The sequence below is a fragment of the Anser cygnoides genome, chromosome Z (genome assembly GCF_040182565.1).
Source record: "Anser cygnoides isolate HZ-2024a breed goose chromosome Z, Taihu_goose_T2T_genome, whole genome shotgun sequence".
NCBI classification, from domain to species: Eukaryota; Metazoa; Chordata; class Aves; order Anseriformes; family Anatidae; genus Anser; species Anser cygnoides.
In genome coordinates this window covers 72504909-72523550 of record NC_089912.1, presented here as the reverse complement: position 1 = coordinate 72523550, position 18642 = coordinate 72504909, and the positions used below count along the sequence as shown (strand labels likewise).

At 36.3% G+C, this 18642-nt stretch overlaps 1 protein-coding gene across 2 annotated transcripts in view; it reads right to left on the bottom strand.

Moving 5' to 3' along the window:
- Positions 1-2866: 2866 nt before the first annotated feature.
- The window catches only part of IL31RA (interleukin 31 receptor A), a 37345-nt gene continuing 21569 nt past the window's right edge, over positions 2867-18642 (bottom strand). Inside the window, exons 8-17 of one of the 2 annotated variants that reach the window (XM_066988863.1) lie at positions 17936-18101; positions 16176-16258; positions 15432-15648; positions 13798-13980; positions 12480-12581; positions 11228-11374; positions 8573-8713; positions 7090-7183; positions 5505-5583; positions 2867-4714 (exon numbers count right to left, since the gene is read on the bottom strand). In XM_066988863.1, the coding sequence (XP_066844964.1) occupies positions 4085-4714; positions 5505-5583; positions 7090-7183; positions 8573-8713; positions 11228-11374; positions 12480-12581; positions 13798-13980; positions 15432-15648; positions 16176-16258; positions 17936-18101 (1842 nt within the window). In that variant the 3' untranslated portion in view covers positions 2867-4084. The remainder of the gene's footprint in view (positions 4715-5504; positions 5584-7089; positions 7184-8572; positions 8714-11227; positions 11375-12479; positions 12582-13797; positions 13981-15431; positions 15649-16175; positions 16259-17935; positions 18102-18642) is intronic. The other variant, XM_048049420.2, reaches the window with a different exon arrangement.

Sequence of the window (18642 nt, the reverse complement as noted above, 5' to 3'; positions counted from 1 at the left end):
CCCTCTGACCCTTCTTGTAGATGGGCGTCACATTTGCTAGCCGCCAGTCGACTGGGACCTCCCCGATAGCCAGGACTGATGATAAATGATGGAAAGCAGCTTGGCCAGCTCCTCCGCCTGTTCTCTCAGCACCCTCGGGTGGATCCCATCCGGCCCCATCTACTTGCGTACATCCAAGTGCTGTAGCAGGTCGCCAACCATTTCCTCGTGGATAGTGAGGGCCACATCCTGCTCCCCATCCCCTTCCACCAGCTCAGGGTACTGGGTATCCAGAGAACAACTGGTTTTGCCGCTAAAGGCTGAGGCAAAGAAGGCATTAAGCACCTCAGCTTTTTCCTCATCCCTTGTAACTAAGTTTCCCCCCGCATCCAGTAAAGGATGGAGATTCTCCTTAGTCCTCCTTTTGGTGTTGATGTATTTGTAAAAACATTTTTTGTTGTCTTTAACGGCAGTAGCCAGATTTAGCTCCAGATGAGCTTTGGCCTTTCTAATTTTGTCCCTGCACAGCCTCGCAACAGCCTTATAGTCCTCGTGAGTGGCCCGCCCTCTTTTCCAAAGACTATAAACCCTCTTTTTTCTCCTAAGCTCAAGCCACAACTCTCTGTTGAGCCAGGCTGGTCTTCTTCCGCGCCGGGTTGTCTTTGGGCACGTGGGGACAGACTGCTCCTGTGCCATCACGATTTCCTTCTTGAAGAGTGCCCAGTCTTCCTGGACTCCTCTGCCCTTCAGAACCACCTCCCAAGGGACTCTGCCAACCAGTGTCCTGAGCAGCTCAAAGTCAGCCCTCCGGAAGTCCAATACAGCAGTTTTACTGGTCCCCTTCCTGACTTCGCCAAGAATAGAGAACTGAACCATTTCGTGGTCACTCTGCCCAAGACAGCTCCCGACCACCACATCTCCCACCAGTCCGTCACTGTTTGTGAACAGAAGGTCTAGCGGGGCACCTCCCCTGGTAGGCTCACTGACCAGCTGCGTCAGGAAGCTATCTTCCACGCTCTCCAGAAACCTCCTAGACTGCTTCCTCTGGGCTGTGTTGTGCTTCCAGGATATGTCTGGGAAGTTGAAGTCCCCCACAAGAACAAGCGCTGACGATTTTGCAACTTCTGCCAGCTGCCTGTAGAACTCCTCATCCATCTCCTCATCCTGGTTTGGTGGTCTATAACAGACCCCCACCAGGATGCTTGCCTTGTTGGCCTTCCTGCTGATCCTAACCCACAGAGACTCAACCTTATCAGTCCCAGCCTCAAGTTCCACAACATCAAAACTCTCTCTAATATAGAGAGCCACACCACTACCCCTTCTGTGCTGCCTGTCTCTTCTGAAGAGCGTATAGCCAGACATTGCAGCACTCCAGTCATGAGAGTGATCCCACCACGTTTCCGTGATGGCAACCAAGTCATAGCCTGCCTGCTGCACGACGGCTTCCAGCTCCTCTTGTTTGTTACCCATGCTGCGTGCATTAGTGTAGATGCACTTCAGTTGGGCCATTGCCTTCTCCCCAGGCCTTGCCTTTGTTCCCGCTGGCACAGCTCCAACAAGCCTTATTTCAGCCCCGTCCCCCTTCTTACCCAGTTTAAAGCCCTCTCAATGAGCCCTGCCAGCTCCTGGGCTAAGATCCGTTTTCCCCTTAGAGATAGGGACCAGTCTGTGGCCATCAGGCCGGGTGCCGAGTAAAGCGCCCCATGGTCAAAAAAAAACAAAATTTCTGTGTTGGCACCAGCCTCTGAGCCACGTGTTAATCAGGTGGGCTTTCCGTGTCCACTCTACCCCTCCCTGCTACTGTAGGGATGGACGAAAACACCACCTGTACTAACATCAGTAGGGTGGATTATAAGTAGAGTGCATCTTACAGTCTTAAACCTTAAAGCTACATACAAGCATGGAGCCTAATGGCATCCCTGTGCAAAAAATGGGGAAAAGAAAGAAAGCAGGAAATTGTTGAAATGACTGTGCAAGGGTGACATGAACTCATTTGCTGAGCCAGGGACAGAAGCTGTGAGCCCCCCACATACACTGTGCTCGTGTTAGGGCTCTGTCACACGCAAGCACTTACCTCTGCTGCAGGAGATACCAAACTTGGACTAGCAATAAAATGCTTCTGAACAACTTGCGAACTCGTGTCCTCACTTGTGAACACAAGTTGAAACATCTACCTCAAGAGGTCATCAGCTATCTCAGAAAGAGAAATCTATTCGTAATAAATTCATTTTTCAGGAATAGTAAAAGATACTATGTTATTTGTAATGAAATATACATTGTGGCAAGAAAAACACAATCTTAACAGCATTATCTGGGACAGACCACTTGCTGATTACCTGCAGTAGCTCTTCAGCAGCAATCACATCATCTGTGGAGGAGCAGGCACCAAACAGGAGTGCTGACTGGAGGAAGAAAGATTCCTTCGCTCCCCTGCATTAACTACCAGTGCACTTTTTTTTCCCCTATTTAGGGGATTTTAAACATGAGGAACACGGAAATATCATTGGTTATGGAATGTGATAATTTTATCTATTAATCTATTTAAGTTTGTGGGATTTCTATTCAAAGAATTTTAAAGACTGGGGAGGTAAAGGTTAACTCTACTAACAAAACACAGAATGTTTAATTTAGCTAAAAAGCCAGTAAGTGAAGATACCCATATTAATAATTTGCAAGGCATAAGCCTCCCACTCCTCTTCCTACACAGGGAAGGCTTTCTATGCCTACTCTCATTTGTCTCCTTTTTCTATCACCACTACTCCTGTTCTTTTTCTCCCCTAAAGAAGTCCATAGTTATGCACAAGAGTGATAATGCCAAGCCTTTAAATGCTTCCAAAATAGTTTAGAGTCTTGGAGTGACTACATTTGCCACAAATGTCACACCAAACACATTTTAAACACTTTATTTTATCTTTTCTTTTTTACCTATCATTTCACAGAGTATTTTAGTAAGAACTTTACAGTGATAGTCTCTTTCCTGCTGAAAACAAATAACTTGGAGTTTCCTGCCTAATACTTTTGCTGCCTATATAAGTTCAAAACTGTAAGTGGTTTTGACTTATCAGAATCATAAAACAAAAGACAGAAGTTACAGCCTGCTTGTAGGAATCTCTAAACTTAAATCAGTTGTCAGAGGATATTTATGTATATCTTGTAGATTTGGTGATTTTTCCAATACCTCTCAGAAAAACACTTTCCTAAATATAAATTCAGTGCTTATTCTAACAGAAGATGCAATATTTAGGCGATTTTTTTTTTCCAGATTGAAATTCCAAAACTTCAGATGGGAAAAACAGTTTTAGAAAGGAGAAATTAAGAGCACAGTAACAAGAAGATAAGAAGACATCTTGCAGTAAACAGTAAAAAAAAAAAAAAAAAAAAAAAAAGGCAGAGAATAAGCAGGAAACACAGAAGTAGCAAAAAATATGGAGTGTGACTGGAAACAAGAGAAAGGGAAGGCAGCAAGCCAACATAACCCTATCTTTTTCAAAATGCTGATAAATCAATAGCATATACACAACATATCCCCTCATTAAAGACAGGGAAACTATGACCCAAACTGCTGATTCAAGAGTCAGGATGCAAAAAGATGATTACTGAAGACTGCCAACTACTTGCAAAACAGGAGGAACACTACACATAAAACCAGATAAAAAACAAGGGGGGGAAATAAAAATAGTAAAGTAGTTCTACTTCATGTAACTTAAGGAAGTATTTGGCAAATGCTGGCTCTCCTCAAGTTTGTGCACGTTGCCCTAACAGTGCTCAGTCATTGCAACTGGTTGCCTGGGGGGAAATCAATGAGCAATTTGCACTGTTGGATGTTGTCACAGTGGAAATCAAAATTAAGAACTAAGAAAACAAGTTACCTTACCTCCTTTGCCTCACTACTGACACATCTACGTGGTTAAAAAATAAAAATTAAAAAAAACACCACAACACTAAAACCTCAGCAGGTATAAACACAGTGCACTGATTACTTCACAGCTGTTCAAAGAAATGGGGTAATTTCATCCAAAGTAACCATGATCGTCCAGGTTAGAACATACGAATATATAAAAGCAGCACTACCAAGATGGGACTGTACAAGGGAAGTTTTCTCCTGCTAATGAGCTGTGGCCAGCCCAACAATGTCCAGTGTTATATAGGATTGTCCTACAGCATTTTGTTGAAAAGCAGGTAAAACAGTTGGCTGTTTCTTGGGTTCATTCTTGCTATGTTCTGGCAAGTTCTCAGAAATGAGAAATTCCCTTGTTTTAACAGAATTTCTAAGGTATGGGTTGAACAATGTTTTTTCACTGAAATCTTCCAGCTTTAAAGCTTCTTCATTATCACTTTTTTCATTTTTAACTGAAATCTGTTGGGTTTCACGTAAATCGTCTTCCAGCATTTCTATGGGTTGGATTTTCTTGGCTGGTATCAAAGCTGAATGCATTTGACTTCTGAAATCTTCACCAGTAATTACATAAGGCATGGATGGTGAAAGGCATTTAGCTACTTCATGTTCTTCGTTATACAGTATCTTTTTGTTTCCATTTAACAGAGTTATTTTGTGTTCGGAGATATTTTGTACGCCATTTACATTACTATCAGTACACTCAGAAACATGTTTTTCACAGTTCATTAGCAATAATCCTTCATGATCTTCTTCAGGAAAGCAATCTTCCAAAACACTTACATCCTCCAGGCCTACGGTTTTATCCTCATACGTCACTCCCTTCAAAAATGAATTATTCTGTCAGTACAAGAGATGAATTTGAAAGTTACATAAAGATGGAGAATGTATCAGGAGATCTTTTAATATATAAGATATTGCCACTTGAACTGTGTTTGACTTTTAAAATTAAAAGCATATTAATAAAGAGTTAATGTGCATTTCAGCTGTGATGCATTTACGTTTAAATGAGTATTAAAAAATGACATTGTTATTCTATCCATTTGTTAAACACTTTCATACCACGGAACCTGGACTATTTCCATTTTTTCCACTCTAAATAACCCTTTTACAGACAAAATTTTAAATCCCATTCTCCACAGATTATGCTTTCTACAGAGCCTGGTTCATTCAAATAATCATAAGAACTTCAATAAGCATAAATATCAATAAACTAAAAACATGTAAATGTTAGTACAACAGTATACCTCAGGATTACCAAATCTGATTATTTGATGCACTAGATTTTTTTTGTGGAGAAGGGAGGAAATATCCAGATGTGGTGATTTGAGTCAATAGACTCAATAACCTGTGAAAAATTGACTGTATTTAATGAGCCATGTACACCAATAACTTTATAATTCAAAAACATTATTTCTTATTATCATGTAAGTAAGAATTAAATTAATATACTTTATAAAGATGCATACTTTCTACTTGTTTGAAATATAACTAAGAGCATTTTATAATACTTAAAAGAATGAAATCAAATACTCTGTTTCTTTCAGTTAGTCATAAAATTAATGTTAGAGAAGGAGTTGTCTTCTGTCCCTTTGATCCCTTCTTTAATAAATAAAATGGCAGCTATTACCATGGGTGCATCAAGAGGCCATTCCACAGCAACGCTCCCTGCAGGATTGGGTATATCAGGCCAGCAAACCTTTTTAAACCTAGTATTGAGAAAGAATGTTTAGTCAACTGATGAAAAATAGATTATTAAAAACTAAAGGAATAAAAATCAAAGAGGTCAAAATACCAAACTTTCACAAAGGAATTTTTTCTTACGCTAACACAGTATTTTTCATTAAAATCATTTTCCGTCACATCAGTTTTTATTAGAAAAGATCTCAAGTAAAAATCTCGTTCTACAGAGACATTGCAGAAAAATTGTTAATGCATAGTCAACTTTCTGATTATGTGGTAGTTTAAATAATAGTATGCCAAAAAAAGGCTGTATATAAAAACTGCTGTGATCATGTTTCTGGTAGTTCTTCAGTGAAAAGCCACCTTTGCTCTAGTGAAAATGTCCCTAACATTACACCACACTAAATTTACACTTAGTTCTTATTTCATCAGCAGATAAAACACAATAGATGAAGCTGTAGCGTGTATCTCTCTGATGGAGTAGTAAACAGGAAACAAAATGAATCATTCATTCATATTAGGTTTAGCAAGTGAATGAAAACCTGGCCATAGTTTGACTTTTTACATTGCAATTCAATCAACACAAGAATATTAACACTAAAGTACATCTCAAAGTGTTCTCCAGGATCAAAGTATCATTTCTTACTTTTAGGAAAATCAGAATATACAATACAGATGAAGATGTACACCTGTTGGAAATGACACTTATCACATCAACTATACTTATATATCAACTTATCAGTTTTGGTAGCTAAGAACCTCCCCAAATATTTAAAATTATTAAGCTTATGATTAAGCTTCAGCCCAACAACCCAGTCATTCTTCATGCTAAAAAAACACACATTTTTAACTTTAACAAATCATCACAGCTATCTTTGGGATCTTGCAGTGTCCCCAGGCTCCAAGAAAGCAATTTAAAATCTGGCAGGGGACATCTGTGACAGTAGATGAAAGAATTACATTTCATACAGAGATATGGATTCAAACTCATGGATCTACCATCCAAATGCTTCACATGATGAAATTTTTAGTTTCTTAATTACTCCTTTACAGTCACAAACTAATGAAAATAATATTAATGTAACTAAGCAATACAGGCTACATGAAACGTGTCCTAGTGGTATACTTGCAGATATATTAGGAAAGTATAGGAAGCTTTCTGTCAGCTTTATTTGGCATTATTATTTCAGTATCTGACTTAAACTGCACTCCCCTCACCTGATTGAACACAGAATTGCAACTAGCATGTAACATTTTCCATAAACTGACACAGATAATAAGTAAATCGATTTCTCCTTTATTTTCCCCGTCTACTGCACTTTCTAAAATTAATATTTATTTTTGGACTACAGCACATTAAGTACAATTACAAGATATGTAGGCTTTTTTATTTGTTACTCCATTAGCTCTATTTTCTTAATTTGACATTGGTTTGAAACCCAGCCCAGAAGCATTTTGAAAATAAATTTAAAAACGGGCTTTTTACACTTAAAGACTAAATACAGTTTTAGAAGATGAAAAAATGTACTCACGTGTGTTTTTTCAAAATGCATGTTATCCAAAGGCCTAATAGAAAGAACATGCTTAATCCAACGGGTATAGCAATGAAAATAATGTCTTCTTTATCTTTAGAGAAAAGAAAAAAAGAAAAAAAAACAGATGTTTATCATTTCTTTATGTATTCCATTAAGACAACTGATTTTCAACATCAGTCACCTAATTAGCACCATTTCAAAAGCTTTGCCAAAAATAGTTAAAATTACTCAGAATACTGCAATACATTATACAATGTGTCAAAAGATGAGTATTTTGCATCCAACAAGTCACAGTTACTAAGCCAGAAAAGCGGCCTATGCTGGACCTTCTCAAAATATCTCAGGAACAGATGTATCACATTTTAAAATTTACTTTATTTAATAGAATCACACAATAACTCAGATGGGAGGCGACACATGCAGTACACCATATCCAACTTAGAAATTAGAATCAGGTTGTTTAGTGTCCGTGTTAGTACCAAACCAATCTTTGAGTATCAACTAGGTTGAAAAGTCTAATACCTCTCTGGGCAGTTGTTTTAGAGTCACCTAAAACTGCTGTATAGTGCCACTTCTATCTGTTAGTATGAAATAGATTTTAAATTCAATGCCAGAGGTAGGCTTTAAATATAAATAAAATACAGTTAACTCTCATGACTGAAACACACTGTTCGGATTTCCGAAGTACCACCCAGTGTAGGTCCTAATAACAATAAAGACCAAAACTCAGCACAGCCTAACCTATCTTGCGTCTGAATGGCAAACTAGAAGACGAATTTACAGGCCGAAAAAAAATGAATTAGCTTCATGTCTCAAGGCCTGTTCAAGGACTTTCATGTACTTTTACATATTTCAGTTCAGCCAACACTGTGAATATTAATAAATATGAAAAACATTCTTTCAGAAGCAGGAAAGAGAAAGTTTGTGAACTACCAGCACGCAATCATCATACCAATCTCCACACTAAAAATATGACTTAATGCACAGCCATTCTAAATCTAGTAACTCAAAAACATCTGCTTTTTGAAAAACTCTAAGGCACTCTATCTCATAATTGATGGCACACGAAGAATACGTTGATCCCACAAAGATCCACAGTGTTCCATGGTTTTACTGACAGCAAGAAGATTTGGCATTTTGATCTCTTATCCTGAGGTTTTAGTCTGTAAAGATGTTCAGTGAGATTGAGTTAAACTCAGTAAGTGTTGGTTAATCTTCCTTGTCTTAACACCCATTAAAAATAAATAAATAAATAAAATAAATAAATAAAAATAAAATAAATAAATAAAATAAAAAATAAATAAAATAAAATAAATAAAATAAAATAAAAATAAAATAAAATAAAATAAATAAAATAAAATAAATAAATAAATAGAAATAACTCTTACAGATGCCTAAACAGAGAAATTTTGTATTTTTGTATTTCTTACCTCAAAACTCCTTTTCAAAATAATAGTAACTAACCTGGAATGTTACTTACTGAATTTCAAAGTCTTGAAGGTTTTTGGCTCTCCACTGGTTCCACCAGCTCTATTGCTTGCCATGATATGGACAGTATATTGTGTATTAGCCTGTAAGGATGTCAATCTGTGGTGCAGAACATCAGAGTTCACCGTTTCATCTTTTTAGGAAAAGATTTATGTAAAAACAAACAAACAAAAAAAAATAGTGTTATATCAGAACTGTACAAGTATTTATCATCTTTCACAAAGATAAATCACAGAGTGGTTTTAAAGATGACTGGACAACTTGACAAAGTGACCCTATCAGTCTTTTGTGGTAGAATGCTTAAGTTATCAAACAATGTTTGGCGATGCTATTTAAATAAATAAACCATTGTGTAGTTAATTTTAAAAATAAACACACAAATTGTTTGCTAAATTTAAAATATGTTAAAGTATTTTATCACAAAAAAAAAAAAAAGGGGCTTCTGAAATTTATTTCTACAACCCGTGGAATCTAAGCTCAGAACTTAAAACAGTTGGTGAAATTTGTGTTTCTGCAGCTCATAAAATTTAACTATATTTTTAGTACATCAATCATCCAAAAGGATGCAACCTACCAGCACTGCAATATCACTCCAATAAAATCAGAGGAGGTTAGCCAAAACCAACACAATCTTTCCAGTTTCCAAATGCTTTTCTGAATAGAACTCAATGTTTTGAATACCTTGTCCATTACTGGAATTGGTATGATATGTTTTACTTTCTTTTTTTTTTTAAGCAGGACGTATATTGTAACATTCTATGTCTGCCAACAGAATTAATAACGTTTGTGTATTATGAAATTAATGCATTTTCTGATAAATCAAGTCAAAGCTAACACATCACCACTCAGCTCAGCCAAGAAATGCTCAGGAAATAGATACACTGCAACATACCCTGAGATTAAGCAAAGTTTCTCTTAAATCAAGGTTTGAAAAGTACAGTTCTGGAGTTCAAAGACCATCAATGAAATCACCTTTGCACAAACTCAAAGCTCTATCTTAGATGTGACAAAAAGATGTGATATCAAGGAAGCCTCAAAAAACGACAGTACAGTTGGGTTTTGCCATTTAAGACTAACTCCCATGAGTTGCTATTTAGTAATATTTTCCTTAAGAATCTAATCTGATGTCCTAAAATGGGCACGGTGTTTCACGTGAGAAGCTTTGCAATGCTTTACAAATTTTGCTTTGTTTGAGGCTGTGTGTCTTAAGGATGACCCTGCACAAAACATTCAGCATTAACACATTCAGAAACTAACACGGCAAGAAAGATTATATGTAGGAGACTAATCTGACACAAATTGTCATAGCTTCATCTTTCTAACTTACAAATTACCAAAAATATTCTTGCCCTGGCTCTGAACTGGTTATCCAGAAGCAACTGAAGACATATTAAGGTTTGTAAATTTGAGATTGTTTAAAGAAAGATGTTAGGTTTCTGCTAACAGTGATGTCTAAAACAAAGAAGGAAAAAGAACAGTTAATAAGGCATTGAATGATCCAACAGTACTCTTGATAAACTATTCAGGAAGAAGAAATTTAGATCACTGAAGCACTTCTCATAAAAGATTCTGCTGAGATTTATGCTAGACGTTCTGAATAGATAGGATTATACTGATTATTGACAATTTGCATGGATACTATTTTTGATATAGGGGATTATTAATATACTCAAAAAGGTATGCTACCAGCCTACAGAGCAGGAAAGCAATATCAGACACAAAACATTAAGCTCATCTGAAGAAATTAATCTAAAAAACTATGTCCACAGAAATTATTTCCTGGCAGGCTGTTTTTGCTTCTTGGCTATTGTTTGCTACTTTGCTTTTATTATTAATTGACTGTAAAAATAGTTCTACCAGTAAATTTCTACCATACTGTTCTAGAAGTTCAGGACTTGGGACAGGCATCCTTCCAAGGACAAACATGGAACTTATAAACTTACTGAACCCTCAAGTGCTTCAAATTCTTGAACTGGTATAGAATCTATGCCTCACCAATTTATTCTAGCCACAATGTAACTCCTCTGTCTCTACTATGATTTTTTTCAACTGGCTTCAAATGTGTGTCTTGACAGAGAGATCTGAAGATGGAGAGAGACTAATACTTATGTAAAAGTGGAAAACTACAAATATCTGACAAATAATACTTTCTAATTTGGCATACACTTGCAATTTTATTTTATTTTTTAACATTACGGAGAACAGGCTGTAAAAATTCTCTCATATATGAGCTGCCATCCTAGTCTAGGAAAAAGAAGAGGAATGGTAATGCTGTCACACACTAAGTTTAACACTTGGAGATCCAACAGATCTGGATCCCGTCAAAGAAGCAGAAGTGATTCACTATTAAGATTCACTAACAGAAAGCTGTGCTGTACAAAATAAATTCAAAACAAATAAAGAAACTGAGCAAGAATAAACATGCAATATTAAAGCAAGGACTGTTCACTAGAATTCTCCAACATCTCGGCTAAATCTAAAAAAGGTCCTTAATCTTTATGTAAGCCACATTTCAGTACCAGTATTTTCAGACGTATTTATGGTATACAATAACAAAGTATGCTAATAGCTACAAAAATAGTAATTATAATCAGACAGCAGATTGTCATAGCCCTGTTGTAATCTTTGATGTTTAATGTATACTTACTCAATTCTTTTCCACCTTCAGGTTTATAAAATATTGTATAGTTAGTGATAAAGCCATTTCTTTTATCTTTTGAAATCTCCTCCCATTTTATTACAACTTCATTTTTGCCTAGAACATCTGTATCAGCCACAGGACCTTCTGACGGCTCTGCACAGAAGCATCATAAATTAGAAAAACTGTCTACATGTCGCAACATTATCCATATGTTACTGCACACATACCAGGAACATTAAGAAAGCAAATGTACAAGTAAATGTCTTATTAGTGCTCTGACATAAACCCAAACTTTTATCATCCTCTCTAATGTGTAATTTCTTCTGATAATACTTCCCCTCATCTATTTTGTTATTTGCATATTTCAGTGTTATGAGAATCCACATATCTTAAGATTATTAAATGTCTCAATCCTCACAACATCATAGAGAGGTAACTCATAACTCTGAAGCAGAGGCTTGCTGTGCTTCAGTTTTGAAACAAGCATCCTCTTTCCCATTCTCTGTCAACTTTTAATACTGTCACAGCTCACTATGACCAGGAAAGCATTCAAAACCGAGTTGTGCTAGTATTACCCTATCAAACAACAGTCAATTACCTCTTTCAAGTAACTAACACTTAATATATTGTGATATGCGTTGTGCACATTTACACAGATCTAAAGGCACAGACATTAAAATTTTCACCTAAAATCTTAAAATTGTCAGTAAATTAGATTCTTGCAGCTGCCTGTACAAATCACTGCATTCACATTAAACTTCTACAAAGAAATATTCCCTCCCTGCCTCTGAAACACTATTTCATCTACAGTTTCTGTTCAACCATAAACCTTTATGGCTCCTTACCATTTTTTATATGCAGGACAGCACATATTCACTAATATTATACAATGTGACAAAAAGCAAGCTTTTCAAACTATTAATTTTATTCTGTGAGTAGAATCTATCTTTTATTAGAAGCACAACTAGCTCAGTCAACTGCATCATTGAAATCAAGTGTAATTATATATCTAAATGAAGCTGCAACATTTAAGAGATGCCAGTTGAAAAAAAGTCTTTGTAGCTATACTCTTCCCAAGTGTGTTGTATACCGTACGTAAGCATTACAACCAATGGATGACTTTCAAGCAGAGCTGTACCTGAACCTTCTTCAGCATCTGCGTCTGTCCTTCAGTAATGCCAGTACCTAATTTCTCAAAGAAAATACAATCTAAGAGACAGACTACAGCACACCTTTCACAACATCATGAAATACATACCTTTTTCTTGAACATAAGCTTGTATGGAATATGGAGCTGCTACTTTATTGCCATAAAGAGGATACACTGACATGTTATAGCATACAAATGGTTTAAAGATTTCTGAAAAAATAAAAATAAAAAAAAGAATAATTTCACAGTTCTCCACATAAAACATATAGATAGAATATGGCTTACAGTTTTGCCTTTGTACATATCACATGGACTCTGCACACTGATTTTTCATGGAAACTACATACACACAGCCAAATCATTACTATTTAGAGTTTATCAATTAAAAAAAAAAAAAAGTCAGCCCCTACTAGACAATGGTGAGCAGTTTCTCACCTATTTATCAGTGCATTATAAGGCCACTGAAACCTCTGAGCAATGCTTCAGGTTATAACACAAATATGATTATATATCATAGAATTATAGAATGGCTTGGTTTGGAGGGGACCTTAAAGATCACTCAGCTCCAACTCCCCCTGCCACTGGCAGTGACATCTCCCACTAGATCAGGTTGCTCAAAGCCCCATCCAGCCTGGCCTTGAACATCTCCAGGGACAGGAAAGATTATATGATTATATATAACATGCCAAGTTGATAAATCACTCCATTTACTTATTTTAATGAAAAATTCTCTCTGAAATCCTCTTGTAGGTTTCTTGTTCTCTAAAACATGTGAAGACACAATCTTCTCCCTTGAATTCAGTTTTTTGGATCTAGATTTTTCTATTAGAATAGATACTGCAAATTTCATGCAACACCACCAAGCTACCAAATTGCTTAAATATGAAATCTGTAGCCTAATCTAATATGGAAACAAACACCATCTTGCATGTTTTGTGAAAATCTGAGAGTTAAAAATGCTATTAAATTACTTGTGGAATTTCAATATAGCATGAAATAAGGCTGTTATTTTTTTAATGGTCTGAGGAAAGCTGCATGAGTTCAAATCCTTTAATATTAAACTGCATGCAATCTTTCAAATATCAATAATATTACATTTTGTGCATAATGTGATACAATTTACAGTATGGTGTTCCAGATCAGGATCAAGGGGGAGAGTTTCACAGGTGGGTGATATGAATGCAGATGCTCAATTCCTGTTAACGTTAGGTATCTTGTTCCCTTTGCTCCTTCAAGCACATATGTTAAATCAGGTATGAAAGTGATCTATTTGACATAAAGCAGAACAATAATGCAAATGTTATTTTTAAAACAGTTGCTTGCAAGTTCATCCTCCTTTGTTCTTTCTGGTCTACTTATAAATAAATATACATAAATACCTATGTATCTGTACATTGTTACAACCATAACTTGTAAATGAACATACTTTTGTTAGCTTTCCACTTTGTAGAATTTGATATATACTGCCATGATCTAATAAAAGGATCTGTCTCCAGCTCCTCATACCACTCAACTACATATTCAGTTACTTCTGGTTCAGAGGATATCCATTCCACAATCATTTCTTCATTTGTTGTATAGGTCCTCACTGTTTCAATAATCTCAGGAGCTAAAAATTTAACAGAAAATGTCAGCAATTCTATCTTTGTAAAAACTGCAGCAAGAAAAAAATTCAGTTAAAGCAAGCTGAAGTTGCTTCTTTAGAAAGTATGATGTTTAGCTAAGGTTAAACAAAAAGTGACTTTATAGATACATTCACATAAATGTACTCAAAATGCCTTAAAATGAAGCATGTAAGAATTTTAACAATTAAAAGAGGGTGAGGGGGACAAAAAAAAAATCGAGGTGATGATACCTATAGAGATTTACACATACAGAATCAACGACAAGTCCCTCTTTTTGAATGCAAATTTCACAGTTTGTTGGCTGCAGCTAGTGCAGATAAGCAAGCTTTGACTGGGGCATCAAAAGGCAAGAGGAAAACAATAAAACATGTAAGCAGCATCATGACTGACAGTGAAGCAAAAGTGAACTATCAGCCTGTAAAACAGAGGTAATAGAAACCTGACTGCAATTCTAGCAAAGCAGAGAGAAAAAAGACCTAGCAACATCAAGTTTAATAATAATAATAATAATAATAATAATAATGTAGTCTAAAAAAAAAAAAAGTCACAGCATGGGAAAAAAAAAAGAAGATACATTTATTGAGGAATACAAGAGTGGACAGAGAGGCAGTCAGCAACCTCCAGGACAAGATGACATCACATCTACATATCCAATTTTCTGATTAGACTGGAATTTAATTGAGCAATTCCAGAGGGGCACTTGTACTTTTTTTCACAAGCAACTGATGTAGGAATGATTCAACAGTGTGTCAAATGCAACTTTTCTCACAGATCATGGGTAGGCAGCAGGATGTGGCAATACAAGGCTAGCAGAAGATAACAGAATTAAGCATAAAAGCCAAAGAACAAAGCTGCTGTGCTACAGCAGTGCAGCTTTCTGTCCATGTCAGTGGGCAGAGTGGTTGCTTTGGGAATATATACAAATGACAATGTTTCTCTCTGCTTCCATTAAGGCATCTTATGGACTTCTATCAAACACATCTTTGTTTAAATGACATTATTAGAGGTAGTGCAGTAACCAATTTTATGGTGGTGTAGACAGGTGAGGTATAGTTTGTTTAGAATATAATTTTATTTGGGAGGTTCAGGATTAAAACATACCAACAAAACAGAAAGTAATGTAACAGAAATTTTAATAACACATCAGCAAATGCTGGTCTTTTAACAGTGATAAGTTAAAACAAAAGCCACAACCATAATCTTCTATAAGGAAACAATATCTGATAGCAAAATATGACAACCAGTGAGATAATATTGTTCTAGTAAAGAGTAATGGACTATACACATCTTTATACATCATACGACTCTCTATATGGTTCTAAGACAAAAGTCCTTAAAACCATTTTGCTTCCACTATAAAAGAAACTTAAGCAGACATCAAGAAGATAATTTCTTTATAAAGAGAAAAATCTATCATGATACTTAGAAATCTTACGTTTTTCGTCAGTGGATGGAATCCTCAAAATAGCTGCAGGAGAACTTCCAGCAGAATTATAGGCAGTAACAGATATTATATATGCCTCTTCATTTAAAGGTAATACAATTTTCTTATTGGCGGTGATGTTTGTCATTTGAAGTGCAGCATTGTTTTCTGGAAAATACTGTATTTTGTAGCCTAGAATTCTCCCAGGGGGTGGAATGTTGCTTAGTAGCTATTAAAAAAAATGTATTAGTAAGTGTTTCACAGCATTATTTGTATTATCAAAACTATATATTGTATTAAAGACCACTGAATCTCTATAAATTGAAAATACATATGCTACAAAGATATGGTGGGAGGACGGGGGGAATGTCTGAGTTGTTTGAATGAAGACATATTCTAGCTTACAAGAAAGTCCACTATTTTGTTTCTCAATATGGATTCCTCAGAACATCTCACTACTTCAGAATAGCAGTCTGGGAAACAATTAGATAGCACGTTTTATTTCCAGATTGTTATTAATGTTATTTTTAAAAACATTTCACAATGCTATATTTTATTCTAAGAAGATATGTTATGAGATCATAGAAGAGAGTAACTCTTAAAAGGCTTTTCAGTTCTGATTTAGTTCAGTGAGGTGTTTTTTTCCTGACAACAAACCCCCCTGGTGGTTATATGTCCTACAACACTAAAATGCTCCAGTTAACCACCAGCTGCAGGATACTAGTATAATTATCAATTCATAAAAACTATATATACCTTCCATATAAGATGTACAGATCTATTTCCAGCTGGGTGTGAAAATTCAATTATCCTCCACAAATCCACTTTTTCTGAGGGCGCTATTCAAAAACAAACAAAATCTTGAAATTTGTTGTTATTATTACAAAGATAGCATGATGTGGTAAAAAACAATCAAAGAATTTCAAAAATAGTCTGGGAGCAACTTACTAAAAAGAATTTCTCCTATTTCTAATGTTGTGCCTTTTTTCTCTAACTAGTACAGCTTTTCTCTTTTTATGCAGCTAGCAACTTCCCTCTTCAAAATACATCTATTTTTTTCAGATTTCTGACACCACTTAACACTCAAAAGAATATTTATTTCATCTTTTTGTTGTTGTTGTTAATTGCTGTATTTTACCAAAGACATTTTACTGAGATCAAGGAAAAAAAAAAAGAGCAAGTACTATCTGCTTAGATGACTATGGTACATACACTGACCACACTATATAAAATAGCAATTAAATTTTTTTGTTGTTGTTCTTAGAATACATGATAGACTCTAATAGCTCAGTTCATTTTGGAGTAAACAGTGCTAGAAAGAGGAGCTGAGAAAGGTTCCTTGTGTGTGTATAAATACTTGATTTATAAAATAATTTCAAATTTATCAATGGTCTAGTCACTTAGTTCTCTCTTTTTTTTTTTTTTTTTTAAGATTTTTGACATTAAAAAGTTTTCACTAAACCTATGTACAATCTTTCATATAATTTTTTCTTGTTCTTTCCATATGTTTCCTTCTAGTTTGTTTTGTTAAGTCCTAGAGACGACTTTCGAGTCTTATGTCCTGGTTTTGACTGGAATAGAGTTAATTTTCTTCACAAAGGCTCAGATGATGCTGTATTTCACATTTATGATGAAAATAAAGTTGGTAACACACCAACATTTTAGTTGTTGCTGTGTAGTGCTTACACAGAGCCAGGGACTTTTTTGCTTCTCTCATGCTGCCCTGCCAGCAAGCAAACTGGGGGTGCACAAGAAGCTGGGAAGGAACACAGCCAGGAGAGCTGACCCAAATGGATCAAAGAAATATTCCATGCCATATGGCATTGTGCTCAGCAATAAAGGCTAGGGAGAAAAGAAGGAAAGGGGGAACATTTGGAGTGATGGCATAGTCTTCCCAAAAAGCTGTTAAACGTTACGAGCCCTGCAGTTCTGGAAGCTGATGAACACCTGCCTGTCAATGGAAAGTCATGAATGACTTCCTTGTTTTGCCTGCCTGCATGCAGAGCTTTTGCTTTACCTAGCCTTTGTCTCATGCCACAGGCTTTCCTGCTTTTACCTTCCTGATTCTCCCCTGCATCCCACTGAAGGGTAAGCAAGCAGCTGTGTGGTGCTTAGCTGCCTACCAGGGTTAAAACACATTATCTTGTTTTACAACTGGTAATTTAATTTCTCTGATTCATGTTACTGGACATACTTGCTACACTGCTTTTCTGCTACTATGCTACTTTGCACATGTTCATTCTCCATGTACACCCTAATTCTTCCTCTCTTCCTATTTACTCATTTTCTTCTTTAGCCCTGTATTGTTTGCATTTAAATTACCTTTCAGACCTCTTCCTCTCCTTATCTGTCTTGCAGTTTTCCTTCTTCTGTATTTAAATAAAATACACACTTGTTTTTCTTAAACAGAATTATAAATTCAATAGATTGAATATGGTGAAAATACAGTTTGCTATTATTAAATCCTAATTCCTCAAAGAATACCCAAAGAAAAGCACACTATTTAGTTACCCCACCTTTCTCCTCTGTGCTTGCTGTTTTCTCTCTAGACCATTCACTCCAGAATTTTGATTCAACACCAATACACCGAACGTCAACTGAATACTCTGTGGAGTCCCACAGACCCGTGAGATTAAGCGATACTACTTTCTCTTCAGAAGTCACTGCGACAGTGTCAATTTCCTGAAAGCAGATGCATGAACAAAAATGATTTGCTACAAAATTGAAAACAGACACGTGATCTGGTTTAAAAAAAAGGACGCAGTTTTCTCATTTTGCATCTCACTCCCGTAAAACTCAATCACTTTTTTTTATTTACTTATTTCATTTTTCTTCATAACGCCTTCATTCTTCTTGTAAAACTTCAGAATAAGAAATTTCAGCCAAAGGTCTGGGCTGACTGACCTTGTGGTTTGAACTGCGTGCAGCTCACAAGCAACAACAGAGCAGCTGTGCTGGTACAGGAGGTCCTGGCTAACTGTAGTTCCCAGCAACAGGGAGCTGTAGTTCTCAGCAGCAGGCCTACGGCTTCCTCACGGGGGGCAGTGGAGGGGCAGGCGCCGATCTATTCCCTTTAGTGACCAGTGACAGGACCCGAGGGAATGGAGTCAAGCTGCAACAGGGGAGGTTCAGGCTGGACATCAGGAAAAGGTTCTTCTCTGAGAGGGCTGTCATGCACTAGAACAGGGATGTAGTCATGGCACCAAGCCTGTCGGAGTTTAAG